The following is a 25574-nucleotide window of genomic DNA, read 5'->3' as shown; positions in this document are numbered from 1 at the left end:
AACTTGAAGTTATAAGATAATTTTTTTCTTATTATAAGAGTGGTGAGTCTGCACTGATTTAGTGGTCACAAATATTGGATAACTCTGTCAAATAGCTGGTAAAATTCAATGCAATATAAACTCTACTTAGTCAACTATCTGTATCTATGTGTATTTGTGCATTTGTGTGTGTGTGTAAGTGTGCGCTCACATGCACTACCCTGATTAACCCTGATTAATCTATAGTAAAAGCCCTTCAGTATTACTTTGGGCAAGAGATGCCTGTTCCCATGCTCATTTTTTTTTCTGTTTTATGTCCAGGAATTAATAAAACACAAAGTACTTATACAGATGTGGCAGATTTAAATATGCATGCTTAACTTTGCAGCAAAATCATCAAAGTTAGTCAAATTGGCTGGTTAAAGGTTCAAAGCTTAGGGCAGTGTACTTTTTTGTAGCAGGGGAGGCGCTGCGAACTGAGAACGAAAGGCAAATGATTACTTGGCATGGATCTACACATAGGGTCAGAACATGGGTTTAAATGCTGCAGTACTAACTCTCTATGGGAGTTCTGTGTGTGTGTGTGTATAAAGGAAAAAAGAGAGCGGGAGGGAGGGAGAAGGGCAGATGTTATATTGATGGCACGCCACGCTTCTCTTCTCTGTCCTGAATAATCATGATCCTGAGCTGATGGGATGCTGCTTCAAAAAGATGAGAGTATGCATGAACTGTGGATGAACTGGAACCTGCATATGAACCAAGGCTGGTGGTAGCCCAGCCCAGCAGCCATCCCTGTTCCCCAGCCGGGGAATTCCTTAACCGGATTAATGCAGATATTGACGAGATGGGGGTTTTGGGGGGAAATTTAGAGAACTTTTATATCTTCTTAGATGCATGCACATGTTATGAAATTGTTGGTTTGATGTTAATTAAATGAAAAAAGATAATTTGCTTTTGTGTGCAATTGGCAATTTTGATGTGTGTGATGCGGGCGAGAGACAGACAGAGAGAGAGAGATTTGGTCAGGCTGGGCTGGCAGGTGAGCAGACGTTTGCTCCAGGCTTCTATGCTACCTTTTGATACAACAGGCTTTGTGGAACAGACTTGATTTTCCTCTTTTTTTCCTCTCTCTATCTCTCTGTCCTTCTCTCTCTAAAACTGTCACTGTCTGCATGTAATCTCTTTAGGGCTTTTATCATTCCCCTGCCTCAGATCTCGCCTTTCTTATGGTTGTGTTTTTCTGAATAATATGAAACTTGAGCGACAGATCCTGGGACAGATGTGTGAAGAGCGGGGATTGTTGTACCAGATCAGACAGATGGGTGGCAGTATACTGTCAGGCTAGATCAACACTCTCTCTCCCTCTCTCCTCTTTGCTCCCCCCCCCTTCTCCCTCTGACTTAATTGGGCCCCTTCTTGTTTTCAGTCTTTTATCTATCTATCTATCTATCTATCTATCTATCTATCTATCTATCTATCTATCTATCTATCTATCTATCTATCTATCTCTGTAAGAAAAACTGAGAAAAACAGACATTATATACCCACATTTATAGCATAAAATATACATACATATGCATGCATATCCATCTCTGAAAAACACACATTGAACTGTATTTCTGCCTTCATGGTCATCTTCAGCTCCCACTATCACACCTTTTTCATCATTCATCATTTGTTACATCTTTACTCTCAATCCCCCTCCAGGCTATCTCTCCATTTCTACAGACCCTTTCCTCTTCACCCACCCGCAGTTACTGCTGTTAAATGCTAAAATGCAGTGATGTTAGCACTTGTTAGCGCAGACGTGGCTATTCATTCCTCTTTGTCCGATATAGGGTCTATAAAAGAGCGGATGGATAAGAAATTGTAGCACTGCATACCAGCTGTGACTCAGTACCATCAACTTAGAAATGATGTGAGCAGATAAATGCAGACACACGCACACGCGCACACACACACACACACACACACACACACACACACACACACACACACACACACACACACACACACACACACTGTTTGCCCAGATCAAGGCCGTGGCTCTGAGGGACTACAGGGAGATCAGGCACAGAAAGCCTATGGAAATAGACGGCTTTGTCATCGAAACACCCACCACTCTTCCCCGGAGACACAGTACTGTGGTGGTGTCCTCAACTGGCAGACTTTCTTCTTCTCCTTTTCCGTTCTCTTGTTGTATAACATGAATCTGACACACAAAAACACACAACCTGCTCTCCCTCCTTTCCCATCTACCTTTTATTGTGTCCTTAAGCTAAGCAGCATTTACTCTGAAAAAGGTGGTCATTTCAACAACAGTTACGCCTGTCTGTACTCACCTTCACTCACTTGTAGTTCAAATGAACTTCGCAATTTACAAATCTTTCGCTCTGTTTGTTTATTGACTTGATGACATTTTACAAACACTTCTATGAATGGTGACTGGCCAGAAACGGGCTCATGTGTTTTTGCCACTTAGTGGAAGTTGCTAGTTATGGATTTAATTTTAAAAAATAACAACCAAGTCTGAGGATGTGAATTTTAACATTTTACTTTCTTTTTGGACCTATCTATTCATTCTTTTCGTAACCACCTCCTGTTTTCTTTTGCAACATACTGTGGCGAGCACTCAGAATCCCTGTATTGTGAGTCTGCAGCAAAAGGAGGATTACTAGTCAACTGCTTGCTGTGTCACTCTTGAAATTCAATACTACTATGAGGAAACGTACTGCGTAGCTTGCCATTGTATTTTATTTCTTCCACAAAGTTGATTGTGTGTTTCTTTTTGTATTCTTTTCAGTATGCCACCAAAACACTCCAAATACATATTATGTATGGCTATCAAATTGTTATATGTTAGGAAGTTTAGAAATTAATGCTTTTCTTCACTATGATTTGTATTACAGTATACAGTAAAATATATGTAATCTATTATCAATAAGTCAGGGTTCCTTTCCTAAGATATTTATCCATTCTGCAGCTGAAAGACCATGAAAAAGCTCATCTTTTTTTCCTAGTTACTCTTCTTCTTCTTCTTTTTTTGCTTCAATCCTGTTCTCTCATTCTCTAAATGCAGTGGATTCTGCAGTTAGTTTCATTCCACCCTGTCCTTATTTCTTCCTTATTTTTTCTTTTTAGCTTGAGAGCAAAGCAATTGTGAAAAATGTTTAGACCTCAGTGTGTGGTGGATGAAAAAAAGTAAAGTAAAACAAAAAGTCACCACTATAACCAGACATCTGGAGACTGTCCTGTCCCTCTTTCAAGCTTTCTTGCTTTCTCTTCCATTTGTGTCTCTTTCTCATCCTGGCAATGTTAGCAAACCCACCGTAGGCCTGCATCATAAGCAGATTATGAGTAATTGTAAGTGTGTATGTTTTTTGAAGGGGGGTGGTGCAAGGGTGAATGGAGTGTTCCTCCCCCCATCAAGTGGCTTTGCCTTGCCTGCCTGCCGCCCCACTGAGCTGGGGTTTGATTCCAGCAGTGGCAGCTCTGTCAGAGATCAAAATGGGCACTCCCCCTATTGCATTCACTCCCTCTCAGGAGTACCTATGTGGGTGAGTGGACAGGTCCTGTGCTTGCAATAATGCTGGTAATTGTAAACACATATGCATAAACACACACACACACACACACACACACACACACACACACACAGAAGCTTCCTACCTTCCACTGTGTTGCCAAGCAGAGAGTAATATACATATTTGTGCTCGGCAGGAGGAGGTGTTGCAGCTTGCTTACAACTTATTTGCATGTATGTTAACACAAATCTATTTTCTTGAATAAAAGTTAGGTGTTCAGCAAGCCGCCCCGTATCCTGTTTCTTCTTATCCCTCTCCTTCTGTTTTTCCATCCACCCATTCCCACCCCACACCTGAGAGAGTTGAGGGTCTGCCGTGCCCAAGTTGACCACATGTTTTCAGGGTCAGCCAGAGTATCTGGGTGAGAGCCAGCCTGCTGAGAGCCAGAGCCAGGGCAGGCCAGGGTTTGGTTTGACCAGCAACGAGACCTGGAGTGTGGGCAGACTGAGATGGAGGTGGGGGCGGGACTGCGGCTCTTGTATCCTGCAGATTAGAGCGATACACCATCTATACACACAGGATGGGCTTTTCAACATACAACACTACCCTGGCCATGACTGCCTGAACTGGGGAAGTCTCTCTCTGTGTGTGTGTGTGTGTGTGTGTGTGTGTGTGTGTGTGTGTGTGTGTGTGTGTGTGTGTGTGTGTGTGTGTGTGTGTGTGTGTGTGTGTGTGTGTGTGTGTGTGTGGGTGGAATGACGTCAGAAAGAGGCACTTTTTTCTAAGTGGTAATCGCAGCATAAACTTTTCACCCCACTTTCTCATGTGATCTGACTAAAACAGAATTCCACTGAAAACGCATGCGCCATGCACCTGTGTGTGTGTGTGTGGAGCTTGTGTGTGTTTCTGAGCAAATGGCAATAAGAGCGTGGACTGTGGATTACCTCTAGATCACACAATTATCTTTCCACCAGTCAATTCAAGGTCAGTTTTACAAACCCATTTACTTGCCAGCAAATATGCTTCAATCAAGCGTGCCTGAAAGAAAGCATTGTTTAAAACATATACATTTATGACGTATTTTGTTAATTTCTTCTTACTCCACCATTTTTCATTTATGTATGCTGTTCCATTTTTGGAATGGGTTGTGCCATGTATATTTTTCTGCAGTAGTAGCTTGCTTCTTAGTTTTCAAATGCCAACCGCTGCAGCCCCATGGGCTCGTCACATGTGTGTGTCTTCTTTGAGTTTGTTGCTCTGCCTAATAGCTCTGGCAAGTGAATGAGGCTTATTTAATAGGCAGTGCGCGTGCATGTGTCTGCGCTTGTGTGTGCTCAGTCTTTAGCAGTGTGCCACGTCTCAAGCCCCTTATTCTTGGATAATTGTGCTGCAAGTCCTCAGCCTCCCCTTTAGCCTGAAAACCAAGCTCATTGCGGCCCCCAAAGAGCCCCCTGACAAGGTAGAGAAAAAAAATCCCAAGTTGTCCTTGTGCATAAAAGTAGATTCTACTCTCCAACACCTTTTCAAATTAATATTTGTGATGGGCGCCATTCTGCCAGCCCCAGTTTCTGTTCCCCGCCTTTGTTCCTGCGTTTGATGTAATGGAGGCAAGGACAAAGAGGAGAGCAGGCAGAGTGTGTGAAAATGGTAGTTAAGTGGGCTTAAGGGCTCCTTCAGTACCTTCTGAAAGGCCTGGACCCTGAATAGGACCCTCGCACTGCTAAGCTGTAGTGCAGTAAACAAGACAGGTCCAGCACAAAGGTGCGTCTCAAATGAGCACAGACACCCTCCTCCTCTTTCGCCTCACCCTGTCTCACCCCGACCTCCCACCCAACTTTGACATCTGGCCAATCCCAAGATCTGTCTGAGTCCTCACTCATTCCCCTCCCCTTTTATTCCCCCTTCATTTTTTTGCACTCCTTCATATCTTTTCTCTTGTTCTTTAGTGTTTCTCTGCACTCTCTTCTGGTGTGTGTGTTTGTGTTTTGTTGTCCTGGTCCCGGCTGGACGGCTTGCTCCCCCTAGCCAGCCTTGTCCCCAGTGCTTGGGCGGTTCGGCTCTTTTGTTTAGTTAATTGCAATGAGTATAATGTACTAGTCTCTCGGAGGTCCACGAAAGACAATTAGACAATCCCAAGAATTTAATGAGACACCACCAGCCCCAATCCCCCATACTCTCCTTTGAGAAACACCCTGCTCTCCGTTGGCACCGACTGTGATGTAGTGAGGAGGGGGTTGCGATGCAGGTCGCCTGTCTGTGTCTGTTTGTGTGTTTACCAGATTGTTGGTCTGCCCATCAGAGAAATCACCAGAGAGAAAAGACCCAGAGAGATAAAATAGAAGAAAAAAAAATCCCCCAACAAAATAAACTATTCTGTCTAGATTTTAATTCTACATTTATATGGCACATTTCCAGGCCTGTGACACCATGGAATTCTCATCTCAAGAACTGCTCTTCCCGGACAGGACAGTCTTCCTGGGAATGTCCATATAATTATTAAGAGCGTTTATCCTGTTCACCCAGTGAAGGGACGGAACACTTGACAGTGTCATCCCCAAAAGGAAGAGGGATGGCTGGGGGGCCTGGGTGATAGACGAAACCCTGGGTGGCCCTTTAAGGATTTCTCCCCACTCCTTTCTCTCACTGTCTCTCTCTCTTTCTGTCTTTTTTCTGTCTCTATTATTTCTCCCATGGTGTTCCCTTTCTCTGTCTCTTTTCCTGTCATACATTCCATCGCCAACTCTTTCTAAGACCTCTCTCTGGATCATGCCAAGATAAAGCCAACCTTTAAAACAGAGGAAATATCCATAAGTGATTCATTATATCTCTCTTCACCTCACATGGAGATTAATTAATAATATCACTCTGCCATTGTCAAGTGCTTATAATTCACAACCTTAACACCTACACTTGTACCATGTCATGGAGGAAAGACTTTTCTCATATTCCTTTTGTTTCCCCTTCTCTCCTCCATTTCTCTCATTCTTTCATTCTGGTGCTTTTTTCTCCCTGGCTAATCATGGTGTTACAACAAAAGACGGGGGTCCATTATTGCATGTGTGCGTCCCAGAAGAAAGGAAATGAGAACGGGACAGAGGGTGGCCGTGGCCTGACACCGCACTATTAATCTTCCAGTAAAGCCTTGTCAGGCAGAAACGGACACAAATGGATCACTCCCATTAACTGGGGGAGTGTAGGTAAGGGCTTTAACAAGCGTTTACCAGAGTCCATTTTCTCACTAATGAAGAGGGGGAATACGCGACCTCCCAGCCAAACCTGCCAGACCGCACTTAAAGGTCTGGATGGAGAAAAAAAGGAGGGAGGAAGAAGAGCCAGAGGAGGAGAGAAGAAGAGAATATGTGAGCATGGATAAAAAACATGTTGTATCAGGCATGGTGAGAGGTTAAGGCTTGGGCCACCTTACTGTTCACCCTCCATCCCTAATGGCAGAGAAGGCCCTCTGCCATGGGACAGTTGTATTCTTGTCTCCAAGACCTGTGAACTTTGGTCTGGAAAACCATGGCAACCCTCACCATGAGTTTGGAAAAGTTTTGAAAAATTTGCAAAATTAGATACCTCTTGTGTCTCTGAAAATCCCATACTTAACTATAATCTAACTCCTTCCTTTTCGCATGACCACATGCAAGCTAAGAAGTGAACACCCGTATGTGGCTACAGTAACTCCACACGCACACAGTTTGTCCTGTGTTCTTTTTACCAATTCCTGTAATAGATATTCACGCACAAGGGCACACAGTTGTTGCATTCTTTGACACCCCAATCTTTTGGGAGAAAGACAGAGGGCCACTATGGTAGGTGTCATCTCATAAGGGGTTTGCATTTATGCGTTATGTTTTAAACATGTGTCTGTCATCCTCCCGAGCTGTCTCCCGAGCTGTCATGTCTGTGGCCAGAGTTCTGTCCACACAGCTCTGAAACCTGCTGGTACTGTGGCACGGCTCTCCGGGATGTCTCTGCATCGCAACTGCACTCCCAGAGGGGTGTGTGGTTTTGTATATATATGTGCGCCGGGTGTGTGTTTGTTTCTGTGAGTTAGCAGGGAAGACTTGGACGTTGAATTTCTAATGCATGATGTCCCTTGTCCCTTGACGCGAGCTGGATGGGCATGTGATGGTTTTTTGAAAAGCCACATGATAATAAGAGATGTGCTGGAAACATATCAAGGATCAAGCTGTGGTGGCTTTGTGTAATTCATCACTGCGCCTCCAGATGTCAAAGTGTAGTTTAAGTCAGCAAACATGCACACAAATACTTAAATATTCACAGAATTTCAGTCGCACAGGTTTGTCATTAATGGGTCCTTAGATTTTTCTATTTACTCACCGTGTCTTCGAAATGATGTCCATTCATGTCGTGTACTGAATGATTGTCTTTCTGCCTGTCCCTACCCCCCAGCCATGACACCCCGTGTGCGAAACCCTCTGGATAGGTTAGTTGTGCATCAAATTGTTGATAAGGCAGTAATATCACTAGATGGATACATTTGGCTGTTGTTTTCCTCTGTGTCAAGCGGCTGTTAACAATGAGACCAGTTTCCCGACCGTGGACAGATCAGTGGAGCTAGCGTCATTAAAGATAGTAGCGATAGTAGCACACACTGACCCGAGTGATACCAGAGAGTGAGCAAGAGAGGGAAAGGAAGAGAAGCGAGGCCCAGCCCGTTTGTCTGTTATCACTGGCTCTGTGTTCCACAGGCTCCCAGGGGAAACTACGAGACGAGAGGAAGACTTCACCTTCCTCCTCCCAGACACCCCCCCTCGCCCCGTCTTTCCTAGCACTCCCGCTCCTCAGCAGCCCTCCCCTCCCGCCCCCCACGCCCCAAACATTTTTAATTATATCTTCTCCCAAGTACTGCGGCTCAGTAACCAAGGAGCTGACATTGATGCATGTGCTGATAAATCCGCAAACACTGGAAACAAGATTAACAAAGATTTTGAGGAAAGGGTGACAGCTAATTTTGCGCAATGGTCGGCGCCTCATTCAAGAGTGATGTTTTTGATAGAGCGAGCCACGCCTGAGAATTCATGCTCCATGCAGGGGAGGGGGACGCGAACACAGCACGAGGAGTTCCGCGGCATTTGCACTTTTTAAATTGTTCCTTTTTTTTTTATCTTTTCCTCTCTCCAGCCCTCTGTCCCAGTCCTTCATCCCCCCTGCTGAGCATTTTGCTTCTTTGTTTTTTGTTTTTTTTTCATCTTGCACCCATAACTTCACATCACATATTCACACTAAATATAATGAGATAATTTACTTAACTTGATTGTCAACGCATTTTGCCACACCTGCCGTACTACATATTACTAAGTGAGCCAGAGAAACTGAAAAATATAACCTAAAATGATAGTGTGTGATTTTTAAATTTTCTGTAATTTAACACATAAGACAACTTGCCCAGTCATGGCAAAAGAAATAACTTCAGAATAGATAGCACACACATTCAGCTTCTTCATCCATCTGTGAGCATTTCGGGTGTGTGTGTGTGTGTGTGTGTGTGTGTGTGTGTGTGTGTGTGTGTGTGTGTGTGTGTGTGTGTGTGTGTGTGTCTGTGTGTCTGTGTGTCTGTGTATCTCGGTGTATATGTGCCAGTCTAATCAGAATGATCTAATCAGCAGTGTGTATTGTGGAGTCTGTGACATGCCACTCCAGGCCCATGGTCCTGTCTCTGAACTGGCTCTCAACCCACTGAGACACCGATACACACTCCTCTGAGAGAGATATCAGTCTGCCTCATCACCCACATCCACACACACACACACACACACTAGGAGGGAGAGCAAGATAACAATCATACTTCCACAGCTGATTCCCTATTTTCTCATCGAAGAAGCCTCACCACCCTACCTCTTTCTTTTCTCTTTCTCCTCTCTGCAGCCAATTTCAGGTCTATACAGTAGAAACATCTTGTAGATTTCTTTTGTTCTTATTTCATGCCTCTTTCTTTTTTTCTCTTCCCTTTTTTCCACCTCTTTATGTGATGTCTCCCTCAGAATCGCCTCCCCTGTCTGTAGGCAGCTGACAGCTTCTTTCACTTTTCTTTGTCAATTTCTCCTTCTCTCTCTGTCTCTCCAGCTCTCTTTTTCATCTGTCCCCCCCCCCCATCTGCTTTCGCTTTTGTTTGCCCGGCCCCTCTCCCATCCCAACTTGATAATGAGGAATGCGGTGTGACCCTGACCTCTATCGGCCCTGCAACCACCTCCGACCCCTGCAGGTGACCTCCTGTCCCTGTTTTGACAGCTTGATTAATTACAGAGTGTTATGATTTATGAGAAAAGCAGTATGTAAAAATAATAGACAACAGGTGGTCTTGAAAAAAGTAGTAGATTTGAAAGAGCTTCTAGTGAGGATTGTGGTGGCGGTAGGGTTGAGAGGGTTGGTTAGTGTGTGTGAGAGAGAGCTGAAGAGAGAGGATGTGTTTTACAGCCGCTTTCCATGGTAAATTGCTTTCAACCGTTCTTGAAGGCTACATCGGGTTAATAGGAAAATGTCTATTGCTCCATGCATGGTTTCCTTAGTTGCCACAGCATGGATTTCTCCACGTGTATTTGACCGTATGGCGAGGATGAAGGGGATTCCAACATACATGCGTAGCTCCATGTGTGTGCTGTGAAGCATAAACCCAGCCATGTGGTAATGACACTATGGAAAATGTGCTGGAACACACATGCATACATGCATACACACACACAGATACACTATATTCTCCGCCACCTCTTTTCTAGGTTACATCCTGTGAAAATAAGCAGAGTAAATGGCAGGACAGAGCCACCATAGTGTTTACCCTTCACACTTCAAACACAGCTTGTGATTGGCTGTGGCGACCTCCCCTGACTCATGGACCTGTGGTGCAGCTCCACTTAGAGAGAGGTTAGACTCTTGGACTGATGAAGTGTGTGTGTGTGTGTTTGTCATTGCGGTTGTGTGCAGTACTGTGGCCTTCAGATTTATTGCCAGTTGCATGATTGTTGCCTGTTACACTCTCACAGTGTATAATACTGCAGCAGATAGAAATGAATATTTTACACATATAAGATAGTAAATTTCATCTCATGAAAGGTCACACTTAACATGAAATATCACACACACATACACACACACACACACCTCACATAGCAACAGTCAGCAATGTCGACAGGACCACCAGTTCTCTCTGTGGCTCTCTCTCCTAGGTCCCAATAACAGGGCAGGGGTGAAGGGATTCTGCTTTGACCTTTGACCCATGGAGGTCATAGTGGTCCTGTGATGTTCAGTAAGATTAATACCCTGGGCGCAACAGCATGGTCTCATTATTCACCGAGACAGTGCCATTTACTGGCAGATGACACCCAACGTAGCATACCTATAAAATTCTTTCAACCACGTGTCAAAACCTGAATTTGGGATTTAAAAAACAAATCTGTTATGTCATTATTTTCAAATCAATACACATAAAATGGCACATGCTACATTATATTAACTATCAAAACATAAACTATTAATTTGTAACAGGAAATTGTTTCTATTTTTACCAGACTTTTATTTTTTAATTTACCATGACATACACACATGTATTTGTGTATTATTTTACCATGGTGATAGGTATGTGCCTAAGTCTGTACATACACATGCTTGCATACATGTGTTCGTGTGTCTACAGTGTTTAGATGTGTCCTGCCATTGACCCCGGCTGGCTCAGTCAGTACATATGGCCATGCGTCTCGCACCCACTGTGTGTGTGTGTGTGTGTTCGTGTGTGTTAATGCACAACTACCTGTCCAGATGGTGAAGTAGAAACATTCATCGACAGTGGTCTTTAAGAATTCACATAGTGGTGGAATTTCTTAACTTCAGTCAAACTGAAAGCCACACTCAGTTTTAGTGTCATTTAGTGCTGCTGTTGGATATTTCATTGTTATTGCAGAGGTCGGATTCCTTAATTTTGTTAAATCTTGTTCAGAAATGAGATTTTGAATAGCAGCCAAATACTTCTTTGTAACCATCATCATTATAATCATCATCTTCATTCAGCACTGTATTCCTTCCTTCCTAGGCCCATTGAACTCTAGATTTGTCTCTCTTCCTTCCTTCCGTTCAGAGTTATTAGTGGTCTTCAGGACAGGGTTGCTCCTGGGATGCCTCCAGTCCTCCTGCCTTCCCTCTTTTTGTGTCTTCTCTGCCTCCCCCTCTCTGTTCACCTCTCTCCCTGATTTATACATTAAATAGTTAGGCAGGAGGGCAGGGAGGCACCTATCATTCCATGATCTATATCTCTCTCTGCCCTCATTAAAAATACATGTGTATGCTTAGGGGAGACAATATAGAATATATAAATCAAAATGCTAACGGCGTCAGAATAAGCCTCCTGTATTTATTTCCCCATAGCTTTCCCTCTGTGGGCTGAGGACTGCTTACTGTATTTCCTTTGCTGTGCATGTGGCAAGCACATGTTTGATACTATGATATTAAAGTACACTGGAAATATTATTAATTTATTATCCAACTGATTTGATCTGCCCAGGCAACACTGTTGGCTATGACATGTCTTATGATAATATTCCATTTTTTTTTTTTACTTTGTGTTATTGTTCAAAAGATTTCAGTATAAAAAGATATACTCAAACTTTCAGAAACATTTAGATATTTGGGTGTCTAAGTCGCTTTGGAGCTGATTACACAGCTGGTGTCAGCTCTAAAATATCAGTGTTGGTGAGTATACATTCACAGTTTGTGAATTACATGCTGGTCTGTAAAAAAAAAAAAAAAAGAATTGACAAATGACTTGTGTAACATTTACTTGCACAATCGATAGCTCTGACAATTTCCACCTGGACGGTGATTAATGCTACTTCCACCCGCAATCTAGCAACCCCCAACCCTGCACCTCCCTCGGCGTGTGTCGTGCTGAGAGCAGATGAAGCAGGCCTCCGAACTTTGAGTGTGTCAGTGTACGTGAGTGTTTATGTGGTGGTGTCTGTCATGACACTTGGATACTTAATCCACAATTGAGCATGGATAGTGGCTGAACAAATTCACAGATTCACAGACGTCGAGTATGGTAAATAATTGACACACAAACTGGCTTTGGCATTGCGCTGAGTTACTCAACAGGGTCTGTATGAGTGTCTTTATGTCTACCCTTTCACCAAGGTGCTGAAAATAGACAGATCGGGAGGAGCGAGACAAGAAGAGAGAAATAGAAAGTGAAACAGAGAGTAAGAAATGTAAATGCGAGCATGAAAAGAAGCTGAGGCATCAGGGATCAGAAGCTGTGCTATTCTCTTCACTTCCTCCACCCCACTGCTCCACTTTGAACTCATTTATAAATATTCAGCTCCACATACAAACAATATCCAAATGAGCCCAGACATCCATGCCAAGGTTAAAAATGCAGCTGCTTATTACAGACACAACTACTTGACTAGCTCAAAAGGTTAGTCTCTGATTCTGACCTAAACTATTTGTGTTCATTAAGATCAAGAAAAAGACAATCATTACCACTGAGTCTTATTTACTTTGACCAAATTAGTGTACGACTACATTAGTGGAAGCAAACACCAAATACAGTCTTTGAACTTGAAGCGAAAAGTCGAATTTAGAGAAACTTAATTAAATGTGTACTCCTTATTAGAGAAGAAACCCATGCAGTGGGCGATTTGTTTAAAATTAACTCAGAGGGCAGATGGGGGAGATGAAGCTCCAGTTTGTCTTACTTTTCCTATGTAAACATTTGTGTTGGCTGTTCAATTGATTGCTTAAACATACAGGGATTTGGGGTTAAGCGTAGGATAAAAAAAAAACTTGAGCACATGTATCTCATATGTATGTTTTGCGATTTATGCCACTTCATTTAGGTGGACCACGTCTTAAATGATGTTGTTTAGCCCGTTATCTTGTTATTTTTGTTCATCAGCCTTTATATTTAGTTGTTTTAAGAAATAAAAACAACAACTGTAACATAATAATATTTAGCAACATTTTCCTCTGCAAGTACTTGCATGGCCCCCTGGGTATCGGTAGTTATCAAGAGGATGATTGATTTTGTGCTGACAGGCTGATGACAATCCCGTCTCATCCCCTCTCACATCAACCCTAAGATCCACACATGTCTTTTCACAGCCACAGTGGTACAGTAAGTACTCTCCCACCCTTCTGCTCTCAGAGAAACATAGCTGTGTGTTTGGTGGGTATGGGGGGTCTCAGACTGGTGCTGTGTTAAAATGAGAAAGGGGGCACCGTGACTTAATCTGACATTACTGTGCGATCTGTGTGGTATCTCAGCCTCAGGGAAAGGGGGAGTGGGAAAAAAGAGAGAGAAAGAGAAAAAAGATGGGGATCGGATGGATAAAGGGGCCCTGCATGCAAAAAAAGCTCACGTAGAGACGGAGACAGACAAGGTCACACAGAGCAGGGTGGCCCTGACAGAGAGGGAGAGTGAGAGCGTACTTGTTATTACAGTATTTACCTTCCTTCTCAGCTGCTTCATACCTCTCTATTGAGGAACAGTCTGTGTTTTTTTTTCTGTCTTCTTCCATCCTGTTTTTTACTTGTATTTGATGTCGCTTCAGCCATTAAGTGACTGAAATGCAAACAAATTATGACGCCAACGCTTTGCTCTCGCTTATTTTCCAACTTAGCCTTTCTTCTCGGTCAGCCATTGTGCCTCGTTCAGATCTCAAACCCGACTGTAGCCTGCAGACATCCCTCCCCTCCTCCTCCTCTTATTGGGTATGCCATGCTGGGTGACCCTTTCCCCCTTGTCAGTCAAGCCTGACTAGCGAATCGGGAGCTGCGTATTGCTGAAACAAGGAAGTGGAGCGAAAGAAAAGGGAGCGCCATTTGCCCTGATCCTAACAGCCCTCCGATAGAAAAACTAATAAAGTAAGCTGCCCGAGATCCAATTTCAGTGGACACCTATAGACTGTATGTTAATTCTTGAAATGTAAGATCCACGCGCATGAATACATAAATGCACTAAAATACAAGTGCAATACGAAAAAGAGCATTTATATGCTCCTATTCAGCAAACAGCCACACATAAACCTAAAATTCACGCAACCATACCATTCACTTTCCTCACTGCATGCACCCGTGACCGCTATCAGCCATGCTTTGTACCTGTCAAGTGCTGTCCTTTTCCCTGTGCCCAAAGCCCTGCTCACTACATGAGAGCTCTCACATCAAAGCTTCGCTGAGCTCCACACGCACAGATGAAACACCCTCTCACTCCGGCCGCCTCACTCCCCGCTCCCGCACATTAGACACATTTCATTTCATTACAACGCCACTGGAAAAATAGAGGTGCTGCTGTCTTAAAGGGACATCTTATTTACTCTCCCTCGCACTTGTGTACTCACTCACATGGGGACGCACACAGACACACACGCTGTCTGCTTTCTTTTCAAATAATGCGACAGGAAGGGAAAATAATGATCTGTTTCCATCAAAGTTCTAGTGGACAAGCGGCATCTAATTTGACCGTAAAGAGGGCACATCATTGTCATCAAAGCGTATTGACAATATTGTTAAGACAGCACAGTGCGACTCCAGTTTTGTAATGGTAAATCACAAATAATGCCATGATAGTTATATTGCAGCTTCATATATGTTGTCTTTTTTCGATTTCTTTTTTTCTCAATATGTCTCAGATAGTAAAGAGCATTTGGGTTTTAAAGAAATTCACAAAGCTGCAACTGGGGAGATCGGGCGATGACGGAGGAAGGGTTTCATCATGATGATGAGACAAGCCCCGGTTTCCTTAGCAGCGGTAGCCTTTGTTGTGCTATCTGGTGCGGGACAGGCCGACAAAGGAGCGCTAAGGAGGGTCCGTAGTGGGGTGATGGGGGTCGGGGTGCCCCCCCTTTGAGGGGTCGGGGCGACCCTCTTGACCGCTGGCCCCAGGGCAGGGACTCAGTGTGGTGGTGGCACAGGGGCACCCACAGGGCATGGGAAGAGACTTAGCCTGCATACTGCAGCAGAAAGACAAGACTGACCCAACGCTAGAGGACCGTGTGTGTGTGTTTCATTTGAGACGGTGTGTGTGTGTGTGTGTGTGTGTGTGTGTGTGTGTGTGTATAGGACAAAGGCAAAGTGACCCAATGTGAGCAATGTGTGAGAGAGAGATTTAGTAGTATAAAGAGCGGGTTGACCCACGGTTTGCAATGTGCATTTGTGTAAGATTCACACTTTGACAGCACATCACAACACAAAGATCAGATTTAGCAGGTGTATCCAGTGTGTGTATGTGGGAGAGACTTAACAGTTAGCTAGGAACACAAAGACCAAATGACCTAACTCTACATGGGTGTCTGGTGAGATGTATGGCGAGATTTAGCTGTCACAAACCAACGCAAAGACTATGATGATGAACATTAGCTCTGTGGGAGAAATTAGTTCAGCGGGATTTCGGGAAAGCATCGACATTGTGCTATTTAATTTGAATATCATATTTTTTCCCTCTAAAACATTCTTTATTTTATATAGTAATGATCATCAGAAGAAAAAAATACAAGAATCATATTTATTAAAATGCCTTATTTCAGTTTCGATTAAAATTATTTTAATAATTTTTTCCTTTGTTGTGCTCAGTCCACCAACACCAGACTCATTGTTGTATATTTGGTTGATGGAGAGAAGAATAAGAGGAGGAAGTGTGTGGACAGGGAGAACAGTGTTGTCCTGACACCAGCACAGACCTCTCAGTGTTCAAATAAATGATGGTTTCCGACATAGAGGTGAACTCAGCGGCCCTGCTTCTCCAGACTAAGTACGCCGACGACACTGGTCGCCTTTACAGCAATGTCCTTCTGGGTGACTGGACAGCTGAAAGGGTTAGCGCTGTTAGCTCGGTTAGGTGTGTTAGCCTCTCCAAAGGAAAGGCCATAGGCTATTGGCCCCTCAGGGTTAGCATAAGGACGCTAAAGGCTAAGACCTGGGACACTTGGGGTTACCAATAGTATGCTTAAGGCCAGGAAGGGTTGTTGACCAGTAAGGGTTAGGGTAAAAGCACTGAAGACTGAACATGGTTGTAGGCCACTCAGGGTTAGCATCAGACATTAGGACCAGTGTTGCTAAACCGTTAACTCTTGGCCTCATGAGCCAGGATTAGGGGAAAGGAGAAACGCACACAAAGCGATGTGATGGCGGTTAAATGCAAGAGGCCTTTCCTGTTATTATTTGTTTTTTTTGTCATTCTGTCCTTCTGTCAGTGGGACATTTGTTGACAGTGCAGTGTGCTTTTCAGTTTGTCATTGTTTAGCTTTTTCATGGTTTTTAAAACATTTTATTTATAAATATTGAGTTTCATTATTTATTGATTTTAAATGTTTCCTAGGTTTTATGACGTTGCTGCCACAGGCTCAACTGGTCTTGTCAGTTATTTTATCAGGCTGCCACCAGTGGGCAGTGGCACAAAGCTGGTGTGGATCTGGTTAGACTACTCCTCTCTCTCTCCTTCCTTCCCTATCTATCTTTTTTCTTATTATTTTACTGTCTATCTATAACTCTCCTTTCTACTTCTCAATCGTTCTGCCCTCTCCGTCTCCCTCCGTCTCCGCTGCTTTCTTCTTCCCTCACCCGTTCCTTTTTCTTTCTCATCAGGCGATTCATCTGTCTGAATGTGTGCTTGTGTGCCTGAACTTCTGTATTTGTGTGCAAATGTCTCTGTGATGTCTGAAGGCTGAATTAAGTCTCCTTAATAGATCCTCATCCATAACCTCTCCATCTTCCCCTTTTTCTGCTTTACACACACACATACACACACGCGCGCGCACACACACATAGACTAATAAAAATCCAGGTCTGGAGAAACATCATCTACCTAGAATTTGCATACAAACTATAATGTGGACATGTAGTTTTTAAAGTCATAAATCACTTGCTAAATTACCATCAGACGTGCTGTGCCTTGGAGTAAAATACAAAACTTCATTCCACCATCATGCAGATGCCATTATGTAGCAGAAAATTCTTTAAAGCTGAAATTAGAATTTCAAAATACATTTGTCGAATTTTCAGTGGTGTTTTAGAAGCTGAAACTGAAGCTGAGAAAGCTAGTACTTTAAATGTAATTATGTCCAATTTTACTTACTTAACTTAAAAAATGTTTTCTTAAGTTAATTATATTTATATTGAGTTTTACGTTACAAATATGTGGGAAGGGGAGCCTTGTGTGAATGTGAAAAGGAGTGAGAATCAGACTAATTTTATAATCTGAATAAGTGAGAAAGTGTCATTTTGGCGTTGTCAACACACGGCAGGTGCTAAGGGAAGGGGTGTGTGGCAGGTTTGATGTCGATGGGCACAGGAGGGACACACTTACATGCTGCGTCAACGGAAGACAAGCACATTGTGGTAACACTTATTAAGGAAGAGGAGACGTGCCACCTTGAGAAGACAGTGTGTGTGATGGCGATTTGCAGAGGACGCCTCTCTTAACTCCCTCTCACATCTCTTAAAGGTCTTTTTGTCAGCACTGATGTCTTTCGTACTCCTTAGTGTATGTCTTTTTGTATGTGTGTGTGTGTGTGTGTGTGTGTGTGTGTGTGTGCGTGTGTTTGCACAGGCACATACCCATAAGTTTGAGTTTTGGGGTGTGTATGTGTATTCACAATGGGGGTTGTGTGTGAAAAGCACAACCAAAGTGAAACAGGAATCCATCCATTTCCTGCTTTAGTTTCAGAGTGCTTGGGACAATAAACACAGTTAATTAAAATGGCTTCCAAGTTGAAGAAGTCACTACAGGCTACAAGAAAACTTCCTTTTCTCCACAATACATTTCCCGCTGTCATTTTTTCTTATTATAACCTCTTGGGTTTCTTTTCTCTTACATTTTTACATTTTAACTCTTCTTTTTATTTGGGGCATTTTGAAGTAGTGCACTGAATATTATTAGTATTACTTCAAATATTATTTTCATGTTAAAATTATTTTCATTTAAAAAACGTTTTATCTTTTAATCTGTAGTACATACACAGACGCGTATGCGGCCGCAGCTAACTCTTTTGTTGAGTGATGGTGGGATCGATTGGGTTTGATATTAAGTGACACATGGCCTTTGGAGTCACTAAATGCTACTCACCGACTGAAACCACCATCGCTGAATTCCAATCCCCCAGTTACTTCTCAGGCTTGTCCCTCCAGTGACACTCTCTACTCTGTCTCTTTCTCTGCCATTTCTCTCGGTCTGGATTTGCATCTTTCCCCCAGTCATCTCACAATCTGTGGCTTCTAAGTGTTGTCACGGTATTATTTGCACATACATATCCACTACTAAGCTCTTTTCTCAAACACCATGAGCCACTATCAGACCTAGACTGAGCAGGACAGTTTCAGAGCTTCAGTGTAGCAGAGATTATCATGTGGTGTTTGAAGTAAAAAAAAACAACAACAATCAACATTCAATAAAGTTTTTATACATTTAAAAAAAGTAGCAAAATAAATCTTAATAATTAAATAATTCAAAAGTAAAAAAATACCTTGTTCCTTCACACTGTCTACCTGAAGATACATTTGTTTTATTGATATATGCTGTAGAGTCTGCTCCCCTATAGAGATTTTGCTGCTCTTTTTTGACGCATTTTGTCTTCTCAGCCTGGTTAGTTTTATTTTGTATTGTAAAGCACTTCTTATTAAGTACATATATACATATTACACTACATAGACATAGATAGTTATATAGATAGAAATCAATGAATAAATAAAATATCATAAATGCTAAACATTTATATTGTTGATTATTCTGATTCTGTGGCTCTAACACACTTCGGTTTCTTATCTGTTTTAGGACGGCTACGGTGTGATGGTGCTCAACCCCAACGAGAACTACCTGGAGGTAGAGAAGCCAGCCAGGTCCTCTCCCCTGCCCTCTCCTACCGAACCCTCGGACGAACCCGCTGAGAAGAGGGAGCGCAAAGACGATAAAGAGGGTAAAAAGAAGAGAGAATTTTATGAGAAGTATCGTAACCCACAGAAGGAGACGGAGACCGAACGGATCCCTATACGGGTAAGTCGGAGAGGGAGGGAGGGACGGAGAGATGGAGAGAGGGAGTAGAGACAGAAAAGGAAAGCAGGGAGGAAGTGTTTGGAGAGCCGGGGTGGAGGGACAGAAGGATAGATGTTCATCAAAAGCAGACATGATGGGGGAGGTGGACAGAGTGACAGTTTAGGGTCGTGGGAGGAGGTAGGAGAAGAGACATAGGTGAGAAAATGGGAGGGTGGAATTTGGGCAAGTTTTAAGAGACAAAAGAGGCAAGAAGGTGGGGGGGTTGGGGGGTGGGTGAGCTGGGAGGCGGCTAGCTTAGGAAGCTAGGGAAGGAAATGTTAGGTAACAAGAGATGAAGGAAGGATGGGAGGCAGAGGGAGAAAGAGAGGCTCTTGTGTGGTCAGCCTGTGTGTGAAGAGGTTGGCCGGGCTCCAGTCGCCTCTCAGTGAGCAAGTGTTAACCACATGGCTACCTCCCTCTCTCCCTCTTCCTCTCCCTCTTTCCCTCTCACTCTCTTTCTCTCTCAGATGGTGGGTTGGTCAGTGCAGCCCTGGCCCTTCACTCTTGTTGACCGCTGGGATTATTATCTCCCTAACACACACTCTGCAAACACACGGCAACATTCTTATCATACTACACTGACCGTACACCGCCTAATAATACACACACACATATACATATACACCTACACACACACACACACACACACACACATGCACACTCGGCTTGAGGCACCTAGCTCAGTCAGTTTACCTTGTGGTCAAACAAAGGGAGTGAACCTTTGCATAATTCTAATTCCATTGCAAAAATAAATATTGCCAAACTGGTAAGAAATCAAACAACGTTGTCCTTTTCATAGATATCTTTTATTGCACTGAATTTGGCACTTCAGTAGGGTCGAGGCAGATTTTTTTCTTCCTTAAAAGATCTCGTTCAGTAAGATTTTAAAGATTAAGGGCATAACAAGCTAGACAAGAGTGTCCTTATCGATTATGTGCATCTGACTTTGGTTGATGGTAGAGCCATGCATGTATGTGTGTATGTGTCTGTGGGTGGGTGTTTGTGCCTGTGTGTGTGTGTGTGTGTATGTGTGTGTGAAATACGTCAGTCTCTGGTGTCTGACAAGAGTTAGGGCTGCTGTGGGACTAGCGGGGCGGTGTGTGAGCTGTCAACGCAGGTTTTTTTTTTCTCACCCCCCTGGCAGTACCTTTACACACACTCTAATAAGGGATAATTAGCCACAGTTCTATCTTACTCGATCACACTTCTTTACATGTGTGCTGGTTTCCCCATCATAGAACTGATGAACTTGACATAAAGGTCTTATGGTAAATAATCCATCATGTCGTTCACAGCAGTGCAGTCAGTTTAAATTGCATCTACTGTCACTTATATATTTTTTTATTTTAAGCTAAAATCCAATGATTATTGCATGTGAGTTTCTTATATAATATCCCAGTTGTATGTCTGTGTAAATAGATATATGCATGTTTTAATGCCATCTACATTTTATTCAATCTACATAGATAGCAGTGTGTATTAATTACTGTTTTTATTTTAAACTGTTTTAAACCTCAATGATTCTCATGTCACATAAGGATCTTTTTCTTCCATTTCTCTTTTCTTTCTCTCTCTCTCTCTCTCTCTCTCTCTCTCTCTCTCTCTCTCTCTCTATATATATATATATATATATATATATATATGTCCTCTTGCCTGAAATCTTTAACACTCAGTAACATTAGCAGTGTCAGATCGTTAACATGGTGCCGACCAAGGTTTCCCTATCCTACGAGGAGGCATGCAATATTATTCACATCTTGATATTGGGCTTGGCTTGCTTTCTCCATGCCTGCATAATGCACGCTGGACAGGGTCAGATGCATTGAGACAAGGGAGGTATGCAGCAGTGGTGTGTCTTTTTGAGACTGCACTGTCTCGGAACTACTGTGCGGCTTAACAGCCTTGGCTTTTCCCAACTCCGTGAGATGGAAGTCAGGACAGACAACGTAATAAGTAACTAGGAAAATACCCCACCAGCCCAGTGCCATGTCAGGTAGCTTCTCTGTTTAATATACTTTAAGCTAGCACATTGGTAATTGATTTAGCAGTCCACACCAGTGCAGTATTCAGTGGATTCATTTTAATACAGAGAGATGGATAAAATATTTGTTTTTTCAGACCAGCAGGCTAATACAAAATTATCCTCATTAACCGGAAAAGTACGGGTCATGTAGAAGGTTTTGATTTTCCAGCCAAATACACTTGTCCTCAGATGCAGGGATTGCAAGACTCGGGATAAAGATTAATGAGTGAGCAGGTTGGCCCTGTGTTGGTGCCCCTTGAATTTTGACCTTTGACCCAGAAGTCAGCAGGATGTTAGTGTGTATGACCTCGCCTCTATCGTCCACGCCTCCTCTTGCACTGCTTTACTCTTCAGTGCTCTGCCTCTGTCCGCCCCAGAGTAAGCTGTCACACGCACACACATCTACACGCACACACATAGACACACAAGCAGACATGCAAATGCACACACATACCAGCAGACAAAAGAGTGAAGGAGGTCGAAAAGGAACTAAGGTTTTGACTTTGTGTGTGTGTGTGTGTGTGTGTGTGTGTGTGTGTGTGTGTGTGTGTGTGTGTGTGTGTGTGTGTGTGTGTGTGTATCTTTCTCCTTCACCTCTGTTAGTCGGGGTGGGTGGTGGATCAAATCAAACCTCTTTAGCAGGGGCTGTTTTCATCTTTCTTTTTTACAGCATCCACCCAAGACACACACACACACACACACACACACACACACACACACAAACCTTTTTTATTCACTACACCTCGCACTCTAACTCCCGCTGAGCGGCCAGACCACCTGCACACAGCCATTCAGAAACACACACACTTAAATATATGTCTCTACTCCTGGTAATACAATGAAATCCAAAATTACACAAAAAAATATCATAAGCTTGAATTACCACCTGTCTTGCTCTGTATTTATAACTTTTCAACATTTTATTTTTTTTCCTACATTAACTCACAAAGACTGACACACACACACACACACACACACACACACACACACACACACACACACACACACACACATACACACAGCAGCCCCCTGATAGAGTTGAGTTGATTAATACACTTCCTTACACACATTAATAAGCTCTTAACTGCTTTTAGGAATCTTACTTTTAGCCTTGGGTTCATAGTGTGCAACCTCTCAACCTTATCTAATCCCTCTCCTCTCCTCTCCTCCCAATCACACACCACTGGGCCATGTTTAGGGGAATGTTGGTGGAGGATGCAGAGAGAAAGAGAGGACAGAGGGAGGGATGGGAGGATAGAAAGTCTGATCGGAGGGATGCTGATGAGGATAGTGGACGGGTGGGTGGGGGGGCGCTCTCTTAGCACTTTGCCATATAGAAGTTTGGGAGTTCACTTTACTTTGAATTTTAGCAGTAATCCAGTTAGCTATTTTCTGTCAGCCAAGCGGAGGAATGGCAGGAACAAAAGGCACATTCATGGGCTTAAGAAGCTTCCAAAGAGTTCACCCAAGGCTGGCTGGCTGGGATTAGGCCAGCAGGCCCTGGAAAGAAGAAGGGGAAAAAAAGAGCAAAGGGGACAAAAAACAGAGCTTCGTCTTTCTTTAAGCACCACTTATTTTTATAAATGACTGGAATACTTTTTTCTCTTTCTCTTTTATTTTTTTATGCTTTTCGTTTTAGCATCTCACATTGTATGTTTCTTAAATGTTCAGTGAGAGAGACAGAGAGGCCGTCACTCCAATAGCATTTGAAGTAGCAGATTGATACTATTGCTTATGTTCTTTTGCTCCCACTATATTCAGCTTCAGAGCAACTTCAAGAAGGAGAGATCTGAGTGATTGAGACCAGTGGACATCAAATGCTTTCACTATGACATCTCTCTCTCTCTCTTTAAAATGTATTTAGCACAATCACACCACAGTGGAGAGAAATATTTGGGCTCTTCAGTGTGGTAGTGTTTCCACTCAGTGAATTGTTTAATTACCTTGTGTTAAACCATTTTGTTTTACATGTCATATCTTTAGTTCTTGTCTTGTCTGTCCTGATGCAGATTGCAGGACTCCTCAAAGTATCGTGGTCTCCAGTTTCTTAGGGACAGACGTGGCATAGACAGGGGGTCTTGTACTATCACATTCTGATCTGGCTGTTGTGGATTGCACTGTGTGTGTCTCCTAAAGGAAGGAGCATCCATTATTTAGGCCCTGCCTCTCCAAGACCCATTATTCCCAGCTGCAGCTGTCCACAGGGGCCAGCTAAGATCCTTGTCCTTGTCTGTGTTTAGCAGATGATGTCCTGTTTCCCCATGTTCACACTGTACTACAAAACGTCCTGAGGATTCACAAACGTACATGCGCACACTCCTACACACACACACACACACACACACACACACACACACACACACACACACACACACACACACACACCAAAACTTGATTATAAACATTAAGACACGGACACACAAGCACACACACTGGTAATTGTATTCGACGTGGTGCTACAGTGTTTCTCTATGGGACTGGGTTTTTGCTCTTTGTCACCTTCACCCCTTTGCCCCAATCTGTGGCCCTCAAGCAATTATACAGACAGGGTTTATTTGACCTTTGACCTGTGGTCGTGCCAAGAAGTAAGGCTCAGCATATCCAAGGACAGGTAGGGACTTGATTAACCTCTGAACTTGGTCAGAGGAGGGGTCAATGAACAGGGCTACAGGGCAGCTCACCTGCTTGCTGCAGAGAGCAAATTGGCTAGATGCCATCTTTGTATTTAGGTGTGTATTTCTGTGTGAGTTTGGTAGAGAATAAGCTTCGACCTGTGTACATGTGTATCCCTCTTTATGAGCTAAGTTTGCATGTTTAAGGCCACCCGTACAAGCTCACTGTGGTGTGTGGCATGTTTTAACTTCAGGTTTATCTTCCTGTGTTTGAATTGAAAAGGTGTAAAAGTTTTAAAGGGGAGCGAGTCTGTGAGATTTTGTGCTTGTTAGTGTGTGCGAGCATTTCTGGATATGTGTTATGTGTAGTACATAACATCTGTGTGTGTACAGATACCTGTGTGTTTGTGTGTTTGCTCAAGGCAGAAACAGTGTAGCTGGTCTCAGATCCCTGCTCCCAATCTTCTAGTCAGGTCAACCATCAAACACATCCATCCTGCCCTCCCTCCCACCTCCCCACCCACTGAGCTCCCTCGCTCTCTCTCTCTCTCGCTCTCTTCCTCCTCTCCCTGCACACAACCCTGTTGTGGATACGGACTGACCCGAATAAAGACATACACAGACACAGACACAGACACACACGCACACACGCACACACGCACACACAAATGCAGCACCTCAGGGTCATCCTGGAACAAACACAGCCTTGTCTGCCTGCCTGCTCTCCTTTGCCTTATGTCAATTAATGGCTCGCAGTAATTTCACCTGACAATCTGGGCGGCAGCACGAGGCTAGCCGAGATGTCACAGCGATGACCTTTCTGGCCCGCAGCCGCTCTTTTCTAATAAAGAATCTCACAAACCCACAGCAACTTCCTTTGTACTTTGTTAATGAGTTATTGATTTGAAACAATGCCCTGGCAAATATTGTCAGAGCAGACTGACCTCACCAAGGTCATGCTATTTTATTGTATACAGTCTGAGCACACTAATCTGCACGTAGGATGACATGTACACTATAGTTTTTCTCCTTTCTCTGGCTCCAGCTCTCTCTCTGTCTCTCTCTTACTCACTTTCTCTCTCCTTATATGGTATATCCCTTCATTGCAAAGTGGAATAACACACCTACACATACATTTCTCTCTCTTTCTCACACACACACACACACACACACCCACACACACAATTTCCCCCCTCTTGTTAGTCTTGCACACGTTTTTCACCTCGTTCTCCCTTTTCTCTGTCTCTTTCTCACATCATTATATTCCCAACTCTCCATAGGTACTATACCTGCTAATTACCCACAATGCCACAGTCATTATTTTCCCATCTCTGCTGCTAATTTGCTCCATACCTTCCTTTCCCCCACTCTAGCAGACCCATCAGCTCCCAGACAGCTTC

General features: G+C 43.3%; 1 protein-coding gene across 1 annotated transcript in view; it reads left to right on the top strand.

The window, feature by feature from the left end:
* fam172a (family with sequence similarity 172 member A) overlaps positions 1 to 25574 on the top strand; it is a 150655-nt gene that overhangs the window by 40182 nt on the left and 84899 nt on the right. The window contains exon 7 of the mRNA XM_051423773.1: positions 19282 to 19500. Within this exon, the coding sequence (XP_051279733.1) occupies positions 19282 to 19500 (219 nt within the window). The remainder of the gene's footprint in view (positions 1 to 19281; positions 19501 to 25574) is intronic.

The sequence above is a fragment of the Dicentrarchus labrax genome, unplaced genomic scaffold (genome assembly GCF_905237075.1).
Source record: "Dicentrarchus labrax unplaced genomic scaffold, dlabrax2021, whole genome shotgun sequence".
In the NCBI taxonomy this organism is placed as follows: Eukaryota; Metazoa; Chordata; class Actinopteri; family Moronidae; genus Dicentrarchus; species Dicentrarchus labrax.
The sequence above is the reverse complement of the archived record's forward strand: the minus strand, read 5'-3'. Positions and strand labels throughout refer to the sequence as shown.